Source organism: Rhincodon typus, chromosome 11, assembly GCF_021869965.1.
Source record: "Rhincodon typus isolate 14 chromosome 11, sRhiTyp1.1, whole genome shotgun sequence".
NCBI classification, from domain to species: domain Eukaryota; kingdom Metazoa; phylum Chordata; class Chondrichthyes; order Orectolobiformes; family Rhincodontidae; genus Rhincodon; species Rhincodon typus.
The window spans coordinates 31,283,236-31,308,960 of record NC_063342.1 but is presented as its reverse complement, the minus strand read 5'-3'; the positions used below and the strand labels follow the sequence as shown (position 1 = coordinate 31,308,960).

At 42.2% G+C, this 25,725-nt stretch overlaps 1 protein-coding gene and 1 long non-coding RNA gene across 3 annotated transcripts in view; both read left to right on the top strand.

The window, feature by feature from the left end:
* LOC125484455 overlaps nt 1-18,670 on the top strand; it is a 30,296-nt gene extending 11,626 nt beyond the window's left edge. The window contains exons 3-4 of one of the 2 annotated variants that reach the window (XR_007263285.1): nt 7,907-9,185; nt 15,043-18,670. This is a non-coding gene — a long non-coding RNA (uncharacterized LOC125484455). Of the gene's footprint in view, nt 1-7,906; nt 11,774-15,042 lie in introns of those variants that run through there. The other variant, XR_007263284.1, reaches the window with a different exon arrangement.
* A 3,384-nt stretch (nt 18,671-22,054) lies between these two features.
* LOC109914486 (capZ-interacting protein) overlaps nt 22,055-25,725 on the top strand; it is a 58,284-nt gene continuing 54,613 nt past the window's right edge. The window contains exon 1 of the mRNA XM_048603082.1: nt 22,055-22,493. Coding sequence (XP_048459039.1) covers nt 22,488-22,493 — 6 coding nt within the window. The 5' untranslated portion in view covers nt 22,055-22,487. The remainder of the gene's footprint in view (nt 22,494-25,725) is intronic.

Sequence of the window (25,725 nt, the reverse complement as noted above, 5' to 3'; positions counted from 1 at the left end):
TCAAAATTTTAAATAAGACACATTGAAATCTGTTGTACCAAAGAAGACAAGTCCAATTTCAATTATTTAATTTCGTAATATAAAATTCTGGCACCCTAAAGAACTTAACTATTTGAAAATTATGCCTTCACTACATCGTTTGTACCAAGCAGCTAAAAACCAGTAAAACTTGGAAATGAATGTACCTGCGTACTGGAGCTCCATTTTAAGGTATATGAGTCGGATCAGTATGTGTCCATCATTTCCTTCTGTCAAGTAATCAGCAATTATGTTCATCTAATATAATAGTTGGGCTGAAAGCCAACATCATTGCACCTGTTTTTCTGATATAGAACAGGCACAGCATAGTCGAATTTAGCAGTGCACTGGCACATGTCCCATTTTGCCACAGTGAAATTCTTCCTGTGATAGTTTGGTATGCAGCCCTCCCAGCAACCACAAAGAAACACAGCATTTGTTTTAATGAGTGCCACATGCCTGAGCTAGAGTCCACTGCCTAAATTTGTGTGTCAAAGCAGGAAGTCATTGCCTTAATATTGCGTTAGAAAGCATACTCCAGAAGTGGTAGTTAAAACGATACTTACCCCCATGAATGTAAGTCTCTGTTTCAACTTGATAGGTTATTAGTGGCTGATGGCCTGCATTTCAGAGGCAATTTTGTAGTAAGACCACTGGATTAGTGCATGGCAGCTTGAGATAAGGACTATTCCATAAGCATCATGTCAAGCAAACATTGAGAACCATGTCAGAACTCTCCTGTTCTTGGCTATTGGGCTTCTCAAATCAAAATTCCAAAGACTCAGCAGATTTTGAGGCATGAATATAGCGAGTATCAAAATTTGTCTTTATGCCCTGCACCAATTCTCAGGCAGCAACTCACTGATTAAATCTTCTCATGAATGTTTCCTTTCCTTCCCAATGCACCAAGAGTATCCTCATCTGCCTAATCCGGTCATCACAACCAGCATCTGAATGCACTCATATTGTCTTAACTCCACGGATATTGCTTTGTGTAACTAAAAATATTAGACCAACAGCAATTCAACAGAAGCAAATGTTTACCACAGCAACATAATTCACCAATCTTCATTTTGATAGTGCTTGTACTGAAAATTGCAAACTAAAGTGAAATCCCCATCGTACAAATTCCTAGTGTCTATCTTGTATACTCATGTACTGATTTAACTGTCCATGTAAGATACATTCCCAGTGTTACTGTAAACGAGGATACCTGAGATGCTTATGGTGGCCACCCCAAATAGCTCTGGCTGTAGAAGACAAATGTAAAGATATCAATATCTTGCTGGAGCTTGGAAACATCAGATCCAGTTGATTATATGACACCTAAAAAGGTTGAGAGCATGCTGGTGAAGGATGTGTCTTGTCACCTTAAGTGAAGACTTGCTCATGGTTTGAATGCCACTCACATGGGTCAGTATCGCAGCAATCCCAGAATTCTCTGTGAGAACATAGTATACCAAAGTGTTGAAAATTGAGGAGTGGCAAGTGGAACAAAAGGGAAGGTCAGGGAAAGGTTAAAATGCATGGGACATTAGCGACCCAAGGTGTCATAGAGTCATAGAGGTATACAGCATGGAAACAGACCCTTTGGCCCAACTCGTCCATGCTGATTTGGTGCCCTAAGCTGAACTAGTCCCATATGCCTCTAAACCTTTCCTATCCATGTACCTGTCCGAATGTCTTTTAAATGTTGTAATTGAACCAACGTCCACTGCTTTCTCTGACAGACTGTCCCATATACACATCACCCTCTGTATTAAAAAGTTGCCCCTCAGGACCCTTTTAAATCTTTCACCTCTCACTTTAAACCATGCCTTCTAGTTTTGGACTGTCCTACTCTGGGGAAAAGACCTTGGCTATTCACCTTATCTATGCCTCTTGTGATTTTATAAACCTCCATAAGGTCACCCCTCAGCCTTCAATGCTGCTGAGAAAAAAGTCCCAGCCTATCTAGCCTCACCTTATAACTCAAATCTTCCGGTTTTGGGAACATCCTTGTAAATCTTTTTTGCATCCTTTCCAGTTTAATAACATCATTCCTATAGCAGGGTTACCAGAATTGTGCGTAGTACTCCAAATGTGGCCTTAACAATGCCTTGTACAAGTATAACATGACCTCCCAACTCCTGTACTCAATGCTTCGAATGATAGAACAAAAGCTAAAATGAGTGATAATGGTGAAGAATGTGGCAGAATTGGATGAGAAGTCTATTGAGGCCTTTCTCTACATTGCATCTCACTGCATCTTTTATGATTTTTCTGAGTGGCATGGCAAGTTTCTCACTAGGCAGTAGTGAATTATGGGAATTTTATATTGTTAAACACCCCATTAATGCTGGAATTTGCCTCATTAATATTCAGTATCTCATTTTACTGCAGAGTGCACCAAACGAGCTAGACATCAAGATATTCAATACTTCACTGACCACAGGTGAATTCCAAATGACTGGAGGATAGCTAACATGGTTCCTTTGTTCAAGAAGAGAAGGAGGGATAGGCCAGGTAACTACAGATCAGTTAGTTTGATGTCAGTGGTAGGGAAATTATTGGAAAAATTCTGAAGGACAGGATTAATCAAAACTTGGAAAGACGGAGTTAGTCAGCACGATTTGTTGGAGACAAATCCTGTCTGGTTAATTTAATTGTGTTTTATGAAAAGGTGACAAGTATATTGATGAAGGTAGTGCAGTTGATGTGGTCAGCTAGAACTTCAGTAGCGCCTTTGACAAGGTCCCACATAGAATGTTTGATTAAAAGATCAGAGCCTATGTGATCCAGGGTAAGTTGGCAGGTTGGATCCGAAATTGGCTTACAAACAGGAGACAAAAGGTGATGGTGGAAGGTTGTTTTTGTAATTGGAAGCCTGTGACCAGCAGTGTACCACAGGGAGATTTGTACTGGGACCCTTGCTATTTGTTTCGTACATTACCGACTTAAATGTGATGGTAGAAGGTATAATTAGTAAGTTTGTAGATGACATGAAAATTGCTGGTATTGATAGTGAGGAGGATGGTGTCAGGCTGAAGTCTGATATTGATCAGCTGGTAAATTGTGATTAGTGTGATAAGTGTGAGATGATGCATTTTGGGAGGTCTAATAATAAGGGAAAGATTTACAAAGTAAATGGTAGGTTCTAAGGGAGTGCTGAGGAACAAAGGGACATCAACGTGCAAGTCCATAGATCCCTGAAGGTATCAGTACAGGTAGATAAATTGGTGAAGAAGGTAGACAGGATGCTTGCCTTCATTAGTCAGGAGCAAGGAAGTCTTGTTGCAACTTCTCAGAGCATTGGTTAAGCCACAGTTGGAATGCTGTGTGTAGTTCCAGTAGTCACACTATCAGAAGGATCTGATGGCACTGGAGAGGGTGCAGAGGAGATTCACCAGGATGTTGACTGGGATAGAATGTCTCTGTTATGAGGAGAGACTGGATAGGCTGGGTTTGTGGAGGCAAGTACTCTTGCAACATTTCAGAAGCATCTGGACGAGCACTTAAAACACAAGGGCGTAGTAGGCTATGGACAAGTGCAGGTAAATAGGATTAGTATAGTTTGGCGTTTGTTAGTCAGCATAGAAATGGTGGGCTGAAGGGCCTGTTTCTATGCTATGTGACTCTCTCTCTAATCCAGTTTCAGAAAGCTTTTGTACTTAAATGTTGTACCTTAGGCTATACTGACAACTGTCATTACAATCCTGCAGCAAGGACACTGTGCACTCAGGGGCATGCAGCCAGCTCATGGACTGGACCAGGCTGCATCTCCAGACTTTTTGTTTACTGTCACACTACTCTTAGCCTATCTGATTGCTCACTGAATAAATTGTACTGCCTTACCGCTTACCACAGACACCACACCAGGAAACTTACCATGTTTGTCAGCAGTCCTCAGTCAAGTCAAGGGAGATAACCAATGCTCAGGGGGGTTTGGTACGGCAAGTTAAGTCCAGCCTTCAATGCCAGCCCAGGGGCTTGATGGGCTGATGGTCAGTCAGCCACCCGGGGCAGTCAGAGTCAGTGTCCTCTCTCTTCATAAGGGGTGAGGAGCCAAATGTCAGGCAGTTCACCATCCGTCTTGAAACTTTCTGCCCAGCTCAGCACAGTTGTTACATTTGGTGCAGGTTGGGAGATGTCCTGAATATGAAGTACAGAAGGGTGTGCAAAGTTAGTGGTTCTGGGGTTGGGTGGGTCGGAGCAAGTGAGGGATGAGCCTTGGTGGAAGGCGGGTGCAGTAACAGAGATAGAATGTGTGTGAAGAATCAGAGAGAAGATGGTGGTACTTACCCCGGTGGAGTGGAGAAGATCATTGGCCTTCTTCCTACAGTGCTGAGCATTCCTCCAGATGATTGAGGTTGTTTGGGTGGCAACCTCAGGCCAGGCTGGCATGGTTTGCTGTTGTGGTCTCTACTGCTGGTCCTGTGGGAAGAGCATGTACTACACATGCACCACCCTGTCCACTATGATTTCTGGGTCCCTGCCCACAAAGTAGGGTGCCAATTTTCTCCTGTCTGCTGTGTCTGGGGCAAATTTCATGACCCGTGTAGGGTAGCTCCGAACTGACAGTGCTTGTCTGGGTACAGAGCAGCCTTTCTAAGTTGGTGCAGAAACAGGGGGTGTCGGTTTATTGGAGGATATTCAGTGGGTGGTGAGGTGTTCCAGGAATGGCAAGTGGTAAGGTGGGGCTAAACTCAAATGCAATGGATGCCATAGAGGTAGGGTAAGTGGCTAATAGGGCATATTTGGTAAGTTATGACAAGAATCCCTCCAAAAAAAACTTGATGCAAAACTTACTCTTTGTCAAAAAAATGTAAGATTCTGCTCTCAATGTCTGGTTTACTGCCACAGAATGTATGTTTTGGGCATGTGTAAATTTTTTTTTCCACTTTGGCACAACGTCCAGCAATACTTAAAATCAAATTTTTATTGCTCAAACATCAGCTTACGGGGTGATTTCATCACCTTATCAATGAATTATAACTTACAATGGCCTGTTCCCTATTGATTTCAACAGGATACTCAGAGATCCAAGGGGCTAAGGGTTAAAATCAAAATAGCATCAATACAGTTATTAAATTTGGTACAGTGAAACAAAAGTGAGTACAGGATATTTATAAAAGGAAAGAAATGTTACCACTAAATTTTACAGGAAATGTTAGGTTGAACATTCCAAAGAAAATTATGGCAATTAACATGAACTGTTTAATATTCCTGAAAACAATATTTTCATTGATGTCAGCATGTTTAAGTTTTATTATCACAATACATAAGAAGGAAATGGGAGATCAAATATTCAGGAATTTTTGATTTAGTTTGGGTTTTCAGATTGGAATTCAACCAGTGCATGTTAAATTTGTTTTTAGCCTAATGGAAGCTGTCCTTTCTTAGCTAAACACTATTGTACAACCATTGGAAATAAAAGCTTCCAAAACACTTCAGCATTGTTAAAAATAATGATTTGCAAAAAAGTTTCTGTTATTTCCCAATTTAGACTTTGTCCTACAGTGAAACTATAGATGCAGTGATCTATAGATGGCTCCCAAACACGACGTTTTTTTCCCTTATTGCTTATTTCCAACCAAACTGATTCTACATCATGCTCTAATGCACCTATGTAATTCCTCACCAATGCACTGATACCTTCATTTATGAACAATGTTATCCATCTCCTTTTCCATTTTGCTCATTTTTCTGGAAATTTGAATATGCAAGAATATTGAGTTCCCAGTCCTGGTCACCCTGTGACTCCATCTCTATAATAGCTATCAAGTAATATACATTTATTCTTGCGCTATCAACTCATCAATCATGTTACAAATACTGCATACATAGAGATAAAAACTGTCAAGATTTGATCTTTTTAATCAGGATTAGGGGCCAAAAGAGTGCTATCACAGGTAAACCATAAGTTCATTGGTTGGTGATAGCTACCAATTTGACTATCTATTATAGGTTACTTTAAGATTAAAGGTAAACAGGAGAAATATTTAAAGACCTGTACAAATTTTTTAAAAATTGAATTAAGAACTAAATAGTTTAAATAGAACTGCCAGGCCAGGCAACATGTTAAGACCACATGATGTGGAAGCTGGTGGACTCTATTGTGGGTCATAGTGACCACATCTGTAGCACGTGTTGGTTGCTTGGGGAACTCTGGCTCAGAGTAGATGAGCTGGAGTCTGAGCTTTGAACATAGCAATACGTGAGGGAAGGAGGGAGTTACCTGGACGTTGTGTTACAGGAGGCAGTCACACCCCTTAGATTAACTACCTCAGATTTGGATGGGAGTGAGTAACTGCCAACAAGGCAGATAGACGGATCCAGGAGGTAGTGCTGAACGAGACTCAGCCCTTGATCTTGTCAAAGAAGTTTGAGATTCATGCTCCCTGTATGGATGAGAGTGGGGACTGAAGGGAAGATGAGCAAACTGACCACAGCACTTTGGTACAGGTTGGAATCAGAAGAAAAAGAATTCATGGAACGTTTATGAAATGGTTTTTGGGAGCAGCTTGTGGTAGAGCCCACTAGGGAACAGGCAATTCTGGATTTAGTGATGTGAAATGAGGCAGAGTTAATTAGGAAACTGAAGGTGAAGGAATCCCTAGGGACCAGTGACCCCCATAATATGATAGAATTCACCCTGCAGTTAAAGAGAGGGGAGACTGAATCAGATTTAATGGTATTACAATTGAGTAAAGGTAACTGCAAAAACACAAGAGAGGAGCTGGACAGCGTTGATTGGAAGGGGAGCCGCAATGGCAGGAGTTTGTGGGGGTAATTCAGGAAGCACAGCAGAGATTCATCTCAAGGAAGAAGAAACATACTAAGGGAAGGATGAAGCAACCACAGCTGACAAGGGATGCTGACAAGCTGACTGCTTTGGTCAGTTCTGTCACCCACCCTCCAATTTGTGCACTTGTCGATACTGGGAGCACCTTGTATCTATTGGACAAGCCATGATGTGGAGGTGCTAGTGTCGGACTGCAGTGGACAAAGTCAGAAGTTACACAACACCAGGTTATAGTCCAACAGGTTTATTTGAAATCAAAAGCTTTCGGAGTGCTGCTCCTTCATCTGGTGAAGGAATGTGATGAAAGACCAGCGCTCCAAAAGCTTGTGATTTCAAATAAACCTGTTGGACTATAACCTGGTGTCGTGTGACTTCTGACTATTGGACAAGGACACTGTCTGAGACTCCTCCAAATCTAAATTCTGGATCTCACTACCTGCCTCGCTGGCAATCACATCCTCCAGTTCCTAACCGTGGATAAAATTTGATGTAATTAATTTAAAGGATGTGACTGTCTCCTCTCAGTGTCCAGGTACGTCTCTGTCTCATTGATATATCACAGTGTCCACAGTTCGGATTCCAGCTCATCAGCTCATAGCTGAAGTTCCTCATGCAGCCAGCACTTGCTGCAGAAGACGTCACTGTGGATTGCGCTGGTGTCCACCATCTCCAACATACTACAGTTACACCACATCACCTTCCCAGCCATCAGTATTCTATTAATGAATTAATTTAGGTGCTAAATATTTTAGAATTGAATTTCTTAACAGTACTCTTCCACTGTAATAATGCTTGGCAATCAAAAGAGAGACTGAAGAAATACCCACCAGCACCTACTTGTTTTCCTGTGGTGTCATACTTTGGCTTGACAGATAGAACCAGGTGGAAGGTTTGTCTGCTGCTGGTTATTTTCTGCTTTCACTGCTTTTCTGTCTGCTTTGCAGTGATGCTGACTTGCTGCACGCTCCTCTCATTCATCCATATCCCACCAAGTATGCACTATTTTTAATTCCAGGGCAACTCTGTCATTAACCCTGCTGTCAGTGTCATTCATTGTACACAACTTATAACCCATGACCACATTCTCTCTTTTGTGTGTTGCAGGTATGAGTGGAATGCCCACTATCACAGAGTTCAAGTGGGCTCCCCACCAGCCCCTCTCAGGAGGAGATTTCAGAGACCCCAGAGGAAGCAAGACCAATGCTGCCTCCTGCAACCCGCATCAACTCAGATACTGACACTTCGGGGAGAACTGTAACTAGTTGGGAGTACACAGTGGTGAAAACATCACTGCCATTTCTCAACAACTAGCTGGGGAAGAAACACCCCAGGCCATTGGCGCTCAGGACTCTCAGAGACCAGGCTGCTGCTCTGCCCCAGGCAGGAGAGGACCCGGTGGTGTCAGCAATCAGGGACTTCATCCACATGTACAAGGAGATAGGAGCAATGGGAGGCAGTGGTCCTCATAACCCAGAGGCTGCAGGATTGCAGCTACTCATTGGGGACCCAGCTGCTGCAAGCATGGAATTGTCTCACCACCTCCATAGACAGGTTGGGCACTGCCGTGCAGAGCCATATCCAGCACACATAAGGTCTGCTAGATAAAGACCTGCACTCCCTTGCCCTAGGCATTGATCCACAGCTGCAATGGCAAGGCAATGGGTGGGTCAGGGGAGGGGTGGAACCTTAGGCTGAAGTGTTGTGGAGAGGAGGAAGAAGACCCACTGAAGGTACTTTGGTGGTCGAGGTGACAATGACTTGAAAATGAACTTGTGCATTTATATAAATTTCAGTGCTTCAACTTTACACCTAGTTGTTAGTCTCTCTGTGTTGGCTCAAAATGCTTAGTGACAGAATCTGACATTACTTCATGGTCACAGTCAAAGTTCCGTGGATAGATATTTGTACTAAGAGATCTGGACTGCATCATCTGGAAGCAAGAGGAAAAATGCATGTAATATAGCACTGGGCCATGATAACACTTTGACCCCCCTCACACATCATCAACATTCATTTGTGGTCACTATGTCCAAAAGTCTATCTGTCAATTAATTGTTCAGCTATGTCTATGGCAAGGAGGTGCAACACACAGAGGGGTGTGATGCATTAGGATTGGCGGGAATGTGCCAGTGTGCCCTGCTACTCAATCTGTCTTTTCAGAGCATCTTGCCAGTGTATCAAAGAAGTTTAATGATGATTATGAGGGTTGCACATGCTGGGTGTCAATATTCATGGACAAGAGGTGTGTGTTGCTGGTGCCTATTTATCGTGTTTGGGCTGCAGTTTGATCGAACACAATGTGAATTTTGTTTGGAGCAAGCAGTTAGCTGAATGCACCAGGAACCTGTTCCGGCTCCCAAGATGAGATTTCTGAACTTATGTGGTGAGTTTGGTAATTCAGAAAGCTGAATATTAATGCAGCGAATAGGACTATCAATGAGGTATTTAACAAGGAATAACTGCCCTTAATTGGCAATCTGCACTACTTAGTGAGAAACTCACCATGTTGCTTGTGCAAAGCAGAAAAGGTGGAGTGAGATGCTCCTGATGTTGAGCTGGACCTCACCAGACTTCTTGTTCAATTCTGCCAAAAATCCCACCATAGCCCATGTCCCTCAAATCCTATAAGATTCCACTTTTGGTCACTAAATGCAAGAAGTAATAACACAACACACATGCATGGATTAAAAATGAGAAGTAAGTCCAATAAAAGATACAAGTTGAAAGATATATGGTTGCTTTTCTGGGTTGTTTGTGAAGAGCAGATCGTGGAACATTAATAATTGATTTTGAGGTTCTTGTTTTGCAGGTTAATTAAAATTTGTTTGTCCTTTTCAACTGCCTTTCTGGCTTCCAGTACTTACAGTAAGAGAGACCTTTACTTGCAAAGCAGGGGTGACCAGTAGGCAGTTACTTGACTATGACCTTGACAGTACCCAAACCCAGGCTGGTACAGATATGTACCTCAGCTCAGTAAGCACACTTTCTCCCACTAGCACACAGGAACGTTTGAACTGGCTTTTTTACCCCTGTTCTTGTGTATTTTTGAAAGGGGAAGATACAAAACATGTTTCTGTCCCAGACTGGTGGCCTTTCTCCAATCATGTTCACAGTCTGGGAAAACCCTTTGCTGATCAGTTGGTAATGCATTTCTCCACTGTTAAGTTTATCCCTTTCAAAGTTCCTTAATACCACATCAAATGTCAGGGTGGTGTTGTGGTTCAATGGTTAGCACTGCTGTCTCACAGCACCAGGGCCACGGGTTAAATTCCATCCTTGGGGACTGTCTGTGTGGAGTTTCCATGTTTTCCCTGTGTTTGTGTGGGTTTCCTTCAGGTGTTCCGGTTTCTGCCCATAGTCGAAAGATGTGGAGGTTGGGTGGATTGGCTGTGCTAAATTGCCTATAGTATCTAAGGTGTTCAGGTTAGCTATAGGAAATGTAGGGTTGCAGGGATGGGGTGGGATGCTCTTCAGAGGGTCAGTATGGACTTGATGGGCTGAATGGCCTGCTTGCACACTGTAGGGGTTCTATGAAATGTGACATGCCAGGGTCTCTTTCTCCAGTCACTGAAATTACATCCAGAATCATTTTGACTATATCAGTCCTCTTTTGAAAAAACACATGTTGGAATTAAAAGTTCAGTATATCCATAGGTAATCTGGGGTTATGATCCATGGTCTTGACACAAGCACCTGTTGATTTTTTTTCCTAATTATATTTTTGAAATTCTTACCCGCTACTAGTGTTAAACTGAGCGGCCTGTAGTTCCTACATCTTTACATTCTTTCTTGAATAAGGGTGTCACATTTACCACTCTCCAATCCTCTGGAAACTCCCCCTCATCCATGGAAGGTTAAGGCAAGCTCTTCTGCAGTGCCCACTCCCACTTCCTCTAGCAATCTGGTTTGCAAGACATCCGGACCAGGCGACCGATCAGTCTAAATATAGCCAACCTTCCCAATATATCCTGCCCATCAATTTTCACCTCATCCATTACGTCTTCCATCTCTACTTCTACTGATATTTTATCAACATCCTCTTCCTTAGAAAATACAAATAATAGACTCATTAGGCATTCCAACCTTGGCTGCACCTCTAAGCATATATTACCCTCTTTGGGCTTAATAGGACCTAAACCACCTCTTTCTAGATGCTGATTTTTTACAATCCATGATTTTTGGTTTCCCTTTACTTTTAATTGAAATTCTGTTCTCTCTTTGCGAGCTTTATTTTTCTCTTCACTTCCCCTCTCAACATTTCATGTTTGGGCTGTTTCTAACTTTAAATTTATACTTGATGTGCGCCCTAGTTTTTTTTTGCTTCATCATATTCATCTACTTCATCATCCAAAGCTATCTGGCCTTGCTACCCCTACGTTTTACCTTTGCTGGAATGTACCTAATTTGTGCCTGAAACATCTCACTCACTGCTCCATTGCAATCCTTCCTCCCAGTCTTTGATTCCATTTAACCTTGATTAGATATTCTTTCATCCCATTGGAGTTAGCTCTCTTCCAGTTTAACAATTCTACTTCAGATTGTTCCTTGCTCATCTCATTTCTAACCTAGTTTTTATGATAGGATGATCAATGTTACCCAATGATCCCATGTACACTTAGTCCACTTGTCACACCTCATTCCCTAGCGCCAGTTTTAACAATGCCTTGTTCAGAGTTAAGCTGAGAACATGTTAGTCGAGGAAAATATTTCACAAGCTCCACCCCCTCCTTTCCCTATTATTCTATAAATATCACAATATATTTGCTTTAGTTCCCTAAGATCTGAAATTTCCTTGACACACCACTGTATCTTGTGTCTGTCCTTTAAGGCAATTTTCAAGACTTAACTCTTTGATCAACCTTTTGATCATATGACCAATAATCTCCTATAGTTCTTGGTGCTACATTTTGTTTTGTAATGTTCTTGGGAAGCACTTTTTGCCATTCTATCACAATAAAGGCACTCTACAAATATGAGTTGTAGTTAAGTTGTTTAATTACTATTTTACAATGGATTACTTCTGCTCCTATGTCTTAAAGTCTTATAATCATTAAGGGAATCAAGGGTTATGAGGGAAAAAGCAGGAAAGTGGAGTTGAGAATTATCAGATCAGCTATGATCTCATAGAATATGGTGGAGCAGGTTTGAAGGGTTGAATGGCCTACTTCTGTTCCTCTGGTTTATGGTCTTATGGTTTAAAGGGAAGTTTTCTCTTTTAGCTTGTGCTATCACACTGATCCAGCTAACAAACCAGCTGTAACTGATGTGGGAGGCACAAAGGGAATGAGCCTCACCAGATTGTGTAGCTTATCCCACAGCGCCAGTTCTGCTTACCAAAAGTGGCCCACTAGGCACTCGCATTCCACGTCCGGCTCCAAGCCAGTGAGTCAGGCTTCTTACCCATTTAAAGTTTGAGAATAGGTTGAGATTACTTCGGCCCCAAGACCTCGAATCATTCGCTTTACCGGGTAAAACTGCGTGGCTGACGAACACCAGCTATCCTGAGGGAAACTTCAGAGGGAACCAGCTACTAGATGTTTCGATTAGTCTTTCGTCCCAATACCAAGGTCAAATGACTGATTTGCATGTCAGGACCACTATGGATCTCCACCAGGGTTATCTGTGGCTTTTAGAAGGGTAGGTGGAGGAGCAGTTTCCCAATGACAGTTTGAAGTTTTGATATTAAGTTCTCAGAGAAGTCCAGGCAGGTCAGCTTTCTTGGCCTTCATGGTGCAGAGCCTATTTTGTATTCAACAGCATGCTATGAATACTCATTAACACTCAAGCCCAATGGAATTTCGTTAACAAAAAAAAAGGGAAGCAAATGTCTTCATAAATGCCACTACATCTACGAAGGTAGGGTAGACACCTTCCTGCAAGCTCCAATGAGTGCAAACTTCTTCAGTAACTTGGCTCCTCCACAGCGAAGATATTTTTTTGGACAAATACTTACAGAGTAAAGGGTGAAACCTAACTGACCAGGTCAACCAGCTCATGAAAAATCTCAGTCAGATGTAGTTTTACTTGTAGTTCTGAAATGTTTACGGTGTAACTGGTGAAGCCTGACCAGGCCCACTAGCCTGACGTAACAAGGTAACTGCAAGAACTGACACCAGCAAACTTGAGTGGATGAGGCCAGCAGAGATCAATTGATAAGGTTCAGATAAAGGTAAATTTGTTGGAAAGAAATGGAATAGAATGGGACTTATCGGTGTGGTTAATGGGGAACTGGAAGGATTGTGGGGAATTGAAGGAGCAGACTGGAACATGAAGCTGAGAATTGTAGTGGTAGGGGCAAGGGGGTTGAGGAAGGGTAGGAGCTGCATATTAAGGAACACAATGGGATAGTTTGAGAATGAGCCAGTGAACTGAATAGGGGGAGAGAATGTAAGGATAAGGCTGGGCACGGGGATCTATGTGAGAGAGGGATCAGGGAGAAGAGCAGAATGAGATAGTAAAAGGGCTGACAGTCACATTGGCAGATTGAAGCATGACAGGGGATACTAGAGGAAAGGAGAATGCCATCAACAATGATGGCAGAAACAAAAACAGAAATTGCTGGAGAAATTCAACAGGCCCGGCAGGATCTTGGAGAGAAAGCAGAGTCAATGGAGAGGAAGCACAATCAATGTTTCGAATCCACTGACACTTCATCCCTGTACAGATGCTGCCAGGCTTGCTGGGTTTCTCCAGTAATATCTGTTTTTGTTTCAGATTTCCAGCGCCCACAGTTCTTGGTTTTATTTATTATTATGACAGTGGTGGCAGATATGTGTGTTCTAGAAGGAGGAGGAAGAGGGTGAATCACCAGAAGGAAACGTTTAAAACAGTCATTTTTCTCTAAAAAGAATTTCAAAAGCAGCCTTCAGAGAAAATGTAGTGCAAATGGAAAGGGCTCCAAATCTGATTGCACTTGTTCCCGTCAGCACAAATAAATCCAACTGGGCCAAATGAAAGAGAAACTAAAAAGTGCAATTGCATGAACACTCGTTTAAGAGCTTTGCACAAAAGGGAAGCGCTCACTTTTTGGTAAACTGAATAAGTCCCTACAATTCCATACCTCAAAATTCCAACCATATGATTTGGTAACCTTTTACAAGATGAGCAGCTGAGAAATGCCAGCAATGATGATGGTTCTGATTCAATATTTAGCCATGCAGGAATATTCACAGGCCTGTATATATTAAAGTCAATAGATGAGAATGTATACAGGTTGCAGATTCCAAGGTTGTAAGGCTGTATTGCAGAGAGTAATGAAGGGTCACCAAGAGTCAGGTTGTGTTCATTTCCACATGCTTGGGAAACAATGTAAGATAATAAGATGTAGAAGCAGTGGTCAGCCATTCGGTCTATCAAGTCTGTTCTACCATTCAGCGAGTGCATGGCTGATTTGACAATCCTCAATTCCATTTTCCTGCCTCTTCCCCCATAAGCTTTGATTCCCTTACTGATGGTGACCTGAGTATACTTAATGACGCATCCTCTGTAATAAAGAATTCCACAGATTCACAACTCTGTGAGAAGAAATTCCTCCTCATCACTGTCTTAAATGTGCAAACCCTTATTCTGAGATTATGGCCACTGGTCCTCAAGAGGAAACAACCTTTCCACACCTATCCTGTCCAGTTCTCTAAGAATCTTGCATGTTTCAATAAGGTTGCCTCTCATTCTTCTATATTCCAATGAATACAGGTTCAGTGCATGTAATCTCTCCTCATTAGACTGTCCCTCCATATCCAGTACAGTTTTAGCAAAACCTCCCTATTTTTATACTCCATTTCCTTTGGAATAAAGGCTAACATTCCATTTTCCTGCCCCATTGCCCATTGATCTTGGTTGCTGATTTTTTTTTGTCATTCACAGGCAAGGACTCCTAAATCTCTTTGTTTTGTGACTTGCTGCAGTATGTCCCCATTTAAATAATATTCATTTCCTCTATTCTTCCTGCTAAATTGCATAACGCTACATTTCCCCATCTGCCAAGTTTTTTGCCCACTTGCATAACCTTCCTATTTCCCTCTGCAGTAAAGATCAAGGCTAAAAATATTTTGCAGATGAAAAGTGTCAGGAAGGGGAATATCAGTCATGGGTCAAGGAGGATGAACCTGACCACATAGGGGTAGCTGTAGGGCAGGATTTCACCAAGGCATGAGCAGCCTGTTATGAGTGCAATGAGTAGATTGACTATGTCAAAATCTCAAATGGAAAACATACATCTCATTTCTGATACTTCTTCACAGATCAGTACTTCCGTTCCATACGCTTGACCAACTTAACCAAGCAACAGCTGTATTAACTTTACTAAGGTTCAGAAGAAGATGGAAGAGAAGAAGAAATGCCAGTCCCAATAGAACCAGAGACACAAGGCTCAGGAGGCTGCAGCTGTGGGTGAATAAGCAGTGCCTGAAGAGGGGAACTGGGCTTTCAGTGCTGTTGTGCAGTGTACCAAGACAGGATGTAGTGAAGGTGTTACAGCTTCCTGCAGGTGAATGAAATGAAGTATCAGAAATGTCTTTGCTTGGCTCAGGAGATTGTCACCTACATCTGCCACCTCCTGCAATTGGGTCTGTAGCCAGTCGGCTTGGAAGGAAACTCTATGTCTATGGAACTGAAGCTCACAATGATACTGAACTTCCTCGCCACTGACTCCTTTCAAAACCTTAACTGTGGGCATGTGTGGTATCTCTAAGTGGATTTGTGAGATGCTTTTAACAGGAAAGCAATATAATTTGTCTAGTTCACCATCAATCTAGACAGCCAAGGTGCCTGACAATTTTGTAACCATCACCGAGCTCCCTCGGGTATAATGGATCATTGACTGTACATGTGACCCTCAGAACACTGTGGCAACATCCAACCATTTTCATGAATAGGAAGGGATAATATTCCCTCAATGTCCAGTTTGTTTGTGTCCAAAGGCAAACATTGAGGAGATGTGTGCCTGCTTTCCACGGACCTGTCACAGTGCTTTCATTCTACACAACTCCCAGGTTCCTTAAATGATGGTTCCCCACCACCACACCACCACACCACCACCCCCATCCCGAATGACAAGGGGTACTCCCTGAAGGCATGGCTAATGACCGCATTGTGCAACCTTTAAACTGATACTGAACAGGGCTACAATACTGCCCATGCATCCACTAGGGCCATCATTGAGCAGAGAGTTGGACTTGTAAAGATGACTTACACTGCCTGGACCACTCAGGAGGACTACTCTAGTACACTTCAGACAGGGTCTCCACAATAGTGATTGTTCATTGCACTCTGCACAACCTTGCTCAGTAACAGGGTGAGAACTTAAAAGAAAAGGAGATGGATCAACCACCTGTCTGCTCAGATGTGGAAGAAGGGGAGCATGATGGAGATGTTGAAGAAGCCAACACTGATGATGATGACTGAAAAAGCCAGGAAAGTAGTGAAGTGATGCAGATAGGCCTGGAGAACCTATTAACAGCAGGCTTTGAGGGAAGATTACTTTATATTAACATATGTGGACACTCAGAACTACTACTAACACCTAGAGATTTTCCTGCTCTCCATGGAATACCTGCTTTAAGCTAGTTTGTTTGTCACAAATTGTTATTTGTTCCCTTTGCATCAATAACCTCAATTTTCTGGCTACAGCATTAGTATGGAGTTATGCAGGATAAAATAGAGGCTGCACTTACATGACTCAAACTTTTGTTCACAAAGGGCATTCATCCATCACTTAGATGCAGACAGGCTCAACTACAATAATTGATTCCCTAAACCCAACCATGTACCTTCAGTTCCTCCTTTCTAGAGATTATGTTCCTCCAAGAGGATACCATTGAAAAAGAGCTTCAGCACACTTTGTACTACTGCACATCATGAGCATGTGAGGGTCTACAGAGACCATCACTTCTTAAGATCGTCTACATGAATAAATAATCAAAAGCTGATTGAGAAAGATGATATGATTGTTGTACAACGTGCCATATTTGTGTCAAGTGTAATGATGGACAGAAGGTAGACACTCAGGCAACAAAAATACTTTAATTTGTTTATTCTTTCTCTGCTTATTGTTATGTTTTCATGCCAACTCAGTAGTACAGCTAAATGGGAGGAAACTTGCTGACTGCTTTGCTACATTACCACTTTAGTGACTTTGCTGGGTATCTTCTGATTGTATGAGGTCTAAAGGGCTCTGGTTTGCTGGGGGCTATGCACAAATGTAGATGAAACATCCTTGGCTTGACACTACAGAGGTGTTTGGATTCCTAGCAGCGCAGTGGTGGTGCAGCAGGGAATCTCTGTAGTGTCCTAACATGACAGATCCTAGGTGTTTGGCTGTCACTCATTTCCCCCTGTTGATGCACAACAGCACCTACATCACCCCTTGAGGGGCTGGACCACCTGAAAGAAAGTTCATGCCCCTTAGGTCTCTTTTGTCTTGCCAGTGAATGAATGTATCCATGCTTCAAGTGATGGAGTGAAGGTGCCCATGGATGTTAGGTTGAAACTGATTGTTCAACTGAACCTGGCTCTGCATGGCTGCTAGCACCAAAAACATTGCAGCATGAGAGAAATGATGGCCTAGTGCTATTATTGCTGGACTCTTAATCCAGAGACCCATGTAATAATCTGGGGACACAGGTACACATCCTGCCAAGGTAGATGGTGGAATTTGAATTCTGAGGAAGGGTCACTGAACCTGAAATGTTAACTCTGATTTCTCTCCACAGATGCTGCCAGACCTGCTGAGCTTTACCAGCAATTTCTGTTTTTGTTTCAGTAATTCAGAGTTTGAAGATGACCATGAGACCATTGTTGATTGTCAGGAATAACCCATCTGGTTCACTAATGTCCTTTAGGGAAGAAAACTGCCATCCTTACCTGGTCTGGTCTACATATGACTCCAGACCCACAGCAATGTGGCTGGCTCTTAACTGCCCTCTGGGCATTTAGGGATGGGCAATAAATGCTGCCTAGCCAGCGACTCCCTCATCCCGTGAGTACATTTTTAAAAAGTGCTCATATGCCAGAGTCACAACACCAGAGAACTAGAGCAGACTCCTCTGCCCTCCACTCCAATCAGTGCATCTCTGGCACCCCTGTCGGACATTCCTCTGCTAGTCTTTGTTTCTTCATCATCTCATTAATGCATGAGTCCATCGGCTCAACATCTGTACTAGGCTCAGCAGCAGCCAGTTTTCTAGCAGACCCCTGAGTATCAGAGACCTCGGCTGCTTCTTTCTTCTCTAGCTGTAGCTCTGTGTCGGTGCTGTGCTCACAAGACTGTGACACCAAGCCTGCCCCTGACAGATTACCCAAAGAGGTGAACGTTTCTATGCTGGTGGCCTGTGGGAACGAGAGTCATGATAATGCATTATCTTGGAGAATTGTGGCTGTTCCTCCTCAAAAGGTCTGGTTCGAAAAGCTGATGAAGAGTGGTGTAGAGGCTAGGGCACCACTTTTCATGAGCTCCCATCATTATATTATCCAAGGTTTCAGGATGCTGCTGCTTGTTGTACAAGTCGCTCCTTGGAGGCTTTTTCACTAGACGGCAATATATATTCAATCTTCCCTTCAGCAAAGGCACGTTCCCCATGCTACCCTGCCAGTTTGGTGCTATATGGTCAGCCATCCTGCCCCGTCTGTGCATCTCCACTTTGATTCACATTCTCTGCAGAAAGAAAGAACCAATAAGACACAATCGCATAGTAGATGAGAACTATGCCTGTATAGATATAGACAAAGATGTCAACCTCCTGAGCTGTGATTGTACATTACTAGTAAGAACAATGTTGTATGAAGCTAAAGTGTTCTGATTGAAAAGTTGTTTCATGTTGTCAAACAATTAGACTTGATGCAAATCAATAAAATGTTACCTGAAATGTGTGCCCAAGATCCTGAAGCCATGTCTTTTGTTGGTCACCTTCTCCCATGAAAGGTTATGTTTGTTCTCTTAGTTGTGATGAAAGGTCAGTGAGCTGGTGGTTTGTGAGCTGCTGAATGTTGTAGCTCTTTTTATGTTATAAATTTAGACCCTGGTAGATGGGTAAGAGGCTGCACCAGTGTGATACAATATTGCTACACCGGTGATTGTAATTAAGTGATAGACAGTGATTGCTCATGGTGCATCTGATGAAAATGCCTGGTGCTGAATCTTATATAAGACAGTACCTCTGCAGTAGCAAGCTTACAATGCTAATTCACACCCATAGGAGCATGAAGCATTGAGCAGACAATGGTGGATACCTGCTGATGCAGCAGATCATTCCTCATCTTGTGGCATTGGAATGATATTTCTCTGGAGCCACTCATGGGCACTGACTTCTGCAGTCACCTCTGTCCAGGCTGCCAACGTCAGTCAGGATGGTCTGTTGTTCCCTTTTCTTCTGGATAGTCTACAGGACAACCTTTATGCGTGTGGCTAAAGTATGACGCCACTTTTTTCTGGGCATCTGAAATATCCAGTTGCCATGATGTCTGGGGATTGAGCAATGCTCCTGACAGACAGCAAGGTTCTGCTCAAGGGCCTTCTAAGCCTAGTTGTTGGCACCCAGAAGGTCCTTTGAGGAGGAACTAATCTTGCTACCCATAACATTTGACATTTCGCCTGCATGTGACTATGCAATGAGCTGAGGAGGATACGCGATGGATCTGGCAGATAAGGTTAAAGATAATCCCAAGAGGTTCTATAGCTATATTAAAAGTAAAAGGGTGGCTAGGGATAGAATAGGTCCCCTTAAAGATCAGCATAGCCGTCTATGTTGGAGCCACAGGAGATGATGGAGATTTTTAATGAATATTTCTCCTTAGCGTTTACTGAGGAGAGAATCATGGACGCTAAGGAAATAAGGGAAACAAGTGGGGACGTTTTGGGCTGCATACACATTACCAGAGAGGAGATGTTTGCAGCCTTAAAGCACATTTAGGTGGATAAATCCTTTGGGCCTGATCAAATCCATCCTCAGATGCTGTGAGAGGCTAGGGAAGAAATTGCAGAGGGCCTTGCAGAGATTTTTGCTTCATCTTTAATTACTGGTGAAGTTCCAGAAAACTGGAGGTGGCCAATGTTGTTCCATTGTTTAAGAAAGGCAGCAAAGACAAGCCAGGGAACTTACAGGCCTGTGAACCTGACATCAGTGGTAGGCAAGTTATTGGAGAGAGGATACTGAGGGACAAGATCAACCAACATTTGGATAGTCAAGGTCTGATTAGGGATAGTCAGCATGGATTTGTGCACAGGAAGTTATGTCTGACAAATCATTTAGAGTTTTTCGAAGAGCTAACCAAGAGGATGGATGAGGGTAGGGCAGTGGATGTTGTCTATATGAACTTTAGTAATGCCTTTGACAAGGTCCCACGCGGCAGACTAGTCATGAAAGTTAGGTTGTATGGGATGCAGGGAGAGCTAGCTAATTGGATTCAAAATTGGTTCGATGGTAGGAAGCAGAGGGTGATGGTTTAAGGTTGTTTGTCAGACTGGAGGCCTGTGACTAGTGGGGTGCTACAGGGGTCGGTACTGGGACAAGGCATGATTAGTAAGTTGGTAGATACTACAAAATTAGGAAGTATCATTGATAGCAAGGAAGGTTATCAAAAATTATGGAGGGATCTTGATCAGATGCGGAAGTGGGCAAATGCAATTCAGTACAGATAAGTGTGAGGTGTTGCATTTTGGAAAGTCAAACCAAGGTAGATCTTATACAGTAAATGGTAAGGTCCTGAGGAGTGTTGTGGAACAGAGGGACCTAGGAGTACAAGTACATAGTTCATTGAAAGCAGCGTCACAGATGGACAGGATGGTGAAGAAGGCATTTAGCATGCAGGCCTTCATCGGTCGAGGCATTGAGTATAAGAATTGGGACGTTATGCTACAATTGTATAAGTTGTTAGTGAGGCCATACTTGGGAGTATCATGTACAGTTTTCCTCATCCTGTTATAGGAAAGACATAGTTAAACTGGAAATTGTGCAAAGAAGATTTGCGAGGATGCTGCCAGGACTAGTAGGCCTGAGTTATAGGGAGAGGTTGGCCAGGATAGGACTTCATTCCTGGAATGCAGGACAATGAGGGGTGACCTTACTGAGGTGTATAAAGTCATGAGGGGCATAGATAGGATGAATGCATATAGTTTTTGTCCCAGGGATGGGGAATTGAAAACTAGACTGGTTTAAGGTGAGAGGGGATAGATTTAAGAAGGACCTGAGGGGCAACTTGTTCACACAGAGAGTGGTGCATATATGGAATAGGCTGTCAGAGAACGTGGTTGAGGCAGGTACATTAGCAACATTTAAAAACACATTAGGATAGGTACATGGATGGGGGAAGGTTTAGAGGGATATGGACTAAATGCGGGCAATTGGAACTAGCTGAGTGGGCACCACAGTATGGGCTGAAGGGCCTGTTTCCACACTGTATTACTCTATGACTCTAATTGTGGAAGAAAACCTAGCCTGCCAATAAGTGGAGATACCTTCTTTTAGCCCTGCATCAACACTTAATCTAACAAGAATCAAGATTCAATCCAAAATCCATCCAGAGCAACAAGGACAAAAAGGCTACAGTCCCATGGTTTATATTTTTCTCTGATTGGCTCTCGTTTCTGAGTTTGTATTAATATTGCCTTGTTTTCCAACAACCTTTCTATGAATTTCTATAATCTCGTCCGTGATATCCTGTACCACTTCTAATAGTGGCTATAGTCTGACAGTCCTGCATATGGGTCATTTCAATTTCCTGATTGTTATCTTCATTGCAGCGCATTTCCCTCACTTGCCTGAAAGCTGACTGGTTTCCGTTCAATGGCTTCCTTCCAGCAAAAAAATACAACCGACCTTCTCACATCAACAATGAAAAAGAGGAAGTGCTCAGAAGTACCATTTATAAGAAAAAGTTCTGACATCAAATGTTATACAATTGTTTAAATATTTAAAAACATAAACAACTAATGCAGGAAGGACCACCTATCAAATTGACTTTAAAATATGAATAAAAATATTTCATGCTAATATTATAATTAATCATATTAAAATGTTATTTATCGTAATTACAGTGGCTTGCGCATGCAGTTAATATTATCAGGGAAGGTCGAAAACATTTTAATACGATTTCTCGAAATGTCAAAAAACGACACAAACTTTTGATTGTATTTACATGAAATGTGCTTTATCACCGCGTGTATTGCAACTGTTGGGAGAAACTTTTTGACCAAAAGCTCAAATCCGGGCCACTCTTTTCAGTCTGTTGCGAAGAACAACGCTTCAGAAAGAATCTCACATGCACATGCTGTTTAGGGGAGAGCAGCAGCTCTGCATCTATTCCAGGAAGGGATCTAACTGCACCATTCCTGGTTAAATCACTGTGCGGATGACCGACTGTGATTAAAGCTCTGGGTCATATTTATTACAAAGACCATATTAACTTTGACCATTCGGGGAATCTAAACAGAACCAATCTATTTGAGTTTTGCTACGCTTTTGGACGTTTAAGAACCCCCCACCCCCTGCTGTCTAATGGTAGACTTTGCTGGGTCCAGATCAGCGTCTGACCACAGACTTGTGTCATCGGGATGTATGAAGCTGAGAGACTGGGTAGCATGTGTGTTATTCCAGTGCATGACTTTGTGATCTGAAAACAGAAAACACAACGGCTGTCTCTCTCGGATCAATTACACACAGAGATAACTTGCTTGCGAGGACTCCTGGGGAAAATGGAGGTAAGGTGAACTTGGCAGCTGCGTTGCAGATCGCCTTTCTCGAGATATGTCACTTTCCAATGCCTGACAGCTCTTTCTACATGCTCCTTTTTCAATCTCCTGTCCACTCCATTTGACTTATTCCTGTCAACGTATGTACTTGTACTAAAGGAGCGTAGAGTTTCTGGCAACTGTATTCACACTGCAAATCGTTATTTTAGTTTGAAACAGCCCTGTGTGCGAGTTACAGATTAAATTGTAGTTTACAATAAAGGTTTAATGGGGAAAAGCAACTAATTGACAGCGATAAACGAAAACATTCAGCGCAACTTCAGTGAATCTTTTCTCGATAAACCGAAGTTAGGATCGAGTGAGAAGTTAAGAATCATAAACCCTCTGTCTTCAGCGGGAATTTTTGCAATTTTCTTCGTCGCTCTTTCAGTTGAAACTCCAATTAAAATAAATAATTACACTTACGAACTACAGATCCTAGCCATGGAGTGTGAGCAGAGTACACGTGTGTTAAATGGCGTCTCTGACCTGCCAGGTGAAAGCCTATCACTGTATTCAAAAATACGTTGAAATAGCTTGAAGTACAAACACATTCATATTGAGAAGCATTTAATTACTGAAAGTAGAAAATAAATTTACACAAAGGTAAATGAAGCAATATTTTATTTTTGTTTACAGAAATGAGAATGATATCCCATGTATGTAGTTTCAGAGTATTCTTATCACGATATTGCAACAAAACATTAAGATTGAGTGTCTTATCTAGTATGTATGACCCCTACAGGAGGTCTGGTTCTGCACCTGTCTTTAAAGTGGGGTATCCCTAGGTATACTTTCCCTTTTGATACTAAGGGTGAGTAGTAAAGAATCCTCTACTTTGCTGCTGTAGAATAATGTACAAAACTGCAGAAAATGTGGGTTCACCTTTCACATAAATTCTGCTGTTTTCAAGGGTTTTATTTGCTCAGTTGGCAAAAGCAACAGATGGCCTGGTACTCGTTATTTATTTGTTCACAGGATGTAGGCATTACTGGTGAGGTGAGAATTTATTGCCCATCCTTAATTGCCCTTGAGAAGCTGGTGAGGGGCTGCTTTCTCAAAACGCTGAAGTCCATGTGTTGCAGGTACATGCAAAGTGCTGTTAGTGAGTTCCTAAGGCTAACAAATTAAGACAGTGTGAGATTCATTCTTTGATCTGTGCTGAGTTTGCTCAACTTAGCAAGGTCAGCAGAGGGAGATTGATATCTGCTAGGATTCCCTTTTATGAGTTTTATAGACTGGTTCCTCTCTAGCACTGGATACAGTGTAAAAAAAAGACTTCACCTAGATGAATAGCTTTTTGGATTAGTTAGATGTACATGCGAATAGCCACTTGGTAGAGGCTGCTGGTGCTCTGGAACTGTATTGCAGCTTGTTGCTGTCATGAAAAAATAAAGAAAAAATATTGCTGTCCTAATATAGTTTCTTTTAAATTTCTTTCTCTAAATCATTTATATTTTACTGACTTCTGTAGCAGTAAAAGCGTGTAAATGGTCTCATTAGGATGCATGACATTTCAGGAAAATGTTAGCTCTTTAAAATTTACCAGGGTGGAGTACCAAATATTTAGGCTGGAATGAAGGAAACCTTTATATATAAACACACACACACACTTCATTCATTATCAAAACATAAAAAAAAGCCTGTCAGAAAAATCAGGAGATGTTATGTACGCTATGATTCATCAAATCATAACAGCGTAGCAAAAAGCCATTCAACCATCGTGCCCATACTGGCCCTCCAGAGGATTTGTATAAGGGTTGATATGTTTTATTCTGTAAGCCTTGAACTGTAGCAAATATGAACTTACACAAAGAATACACTGGGAATTCAACACTGCGTAGTCGTAGCAATCCCAGTAATAATGATTTGAATTACTTCTCAGCTTTAGTACTATTCTGTATATAAATGATGAAAGTGAATCCGTAAATGTAGCTAATACTAATCTATCCCACAGCCACAAAAGGACAAGATAAGGATGGTAAGTGGTAGCAAAGGTCAAAGTTCTTTGATGACTTCTTAGAGTGAGGTTGCTGCTTTTAGTAAGGTAAGCGAGAGAGCTTTAAGCTATGAAGACCAGCCTTTTCCGGATAACTAGTTTTTAAAATCGTATTGTCATAGAGTCATAGAATCCCTGCAGTGTGGAAGCAGGCCATTCGGCCTATCGAATCCACACCGACCCTCCAAACAGCAGCCCACCCAGACCCACCCCTTGACTCTATCCCTGTAATCCTGCATTTCCCATGGCCAATCCACCTAGCCTGCACATCCTTGGACAGTAGGAGGAAACTGGAGCACCCAGAGGAAACCCATACAGACAGGAGGAGAATGCGTAAACTCCACACAAACAGCCTTATCAATGGATGACATTGAATTAGTACTTGACAGAGCTACATTTTTCTTCTATGTGTGACACAGACGTGATTTCCTGACTTCCATTGTCAACATTCACCTGAGGGAATTGCCTCAATGGATGTCTGGCCCATAAGATCATAGGCAGCATTGCCTCTTAACCTTTATCCTGGCTGCATGGGCCTGTAAAGTTCAGACTTCCAGAACTGGAAATGTGCTGACTGTATCTGATTCTGGGATTGGGGATAGTGTATTGAGATGGAGAGAAAATTGGTTAGAAAAAGAAAACAAAGCGTAGGAATAAATGAGTCATTTTCTGAATGGCAGGCATTGACCTGTGTGGAAATGCAGGGATTAGCACTAAGACCACAGCCATTCATAATATCTGTCAATGATCTAGATGAGGGAGCTAAATGTAATATCTCCAAATTTGCAGATGACACAGTGTGGTTTGGACAGGTTGAATGAGTGGGGTATTACATGGCAGATGATGTATAAATGTAGAGTAGAATATCCTTTATTGTTATGTGTACTCAAGTACAGGAGTACAGTGAAAAGTTTATATTTGTACCTAGGAACAAATCTTAGATAAAAAAGAGGAATAAAAACAAAATAAAGTTGCATTACCTTACAGTGATTCATGGTGTAATTTAGAAATAAGACATAGTTAAAAGGATAAACATTGCAGTCAGACAAACATTCCATTGCAGTCACTCAGTGCAGGGGCTTCCATACTTGGTCTGACTGGCCTTGCAAGCCGCTGATCGCCTACACCAGATTCTAGTCCAACAACAGTCGCCGCTCCGCTCCAGGCCTCCAGCCCACTCCACTCCAGCTCTCAGTCACTCTG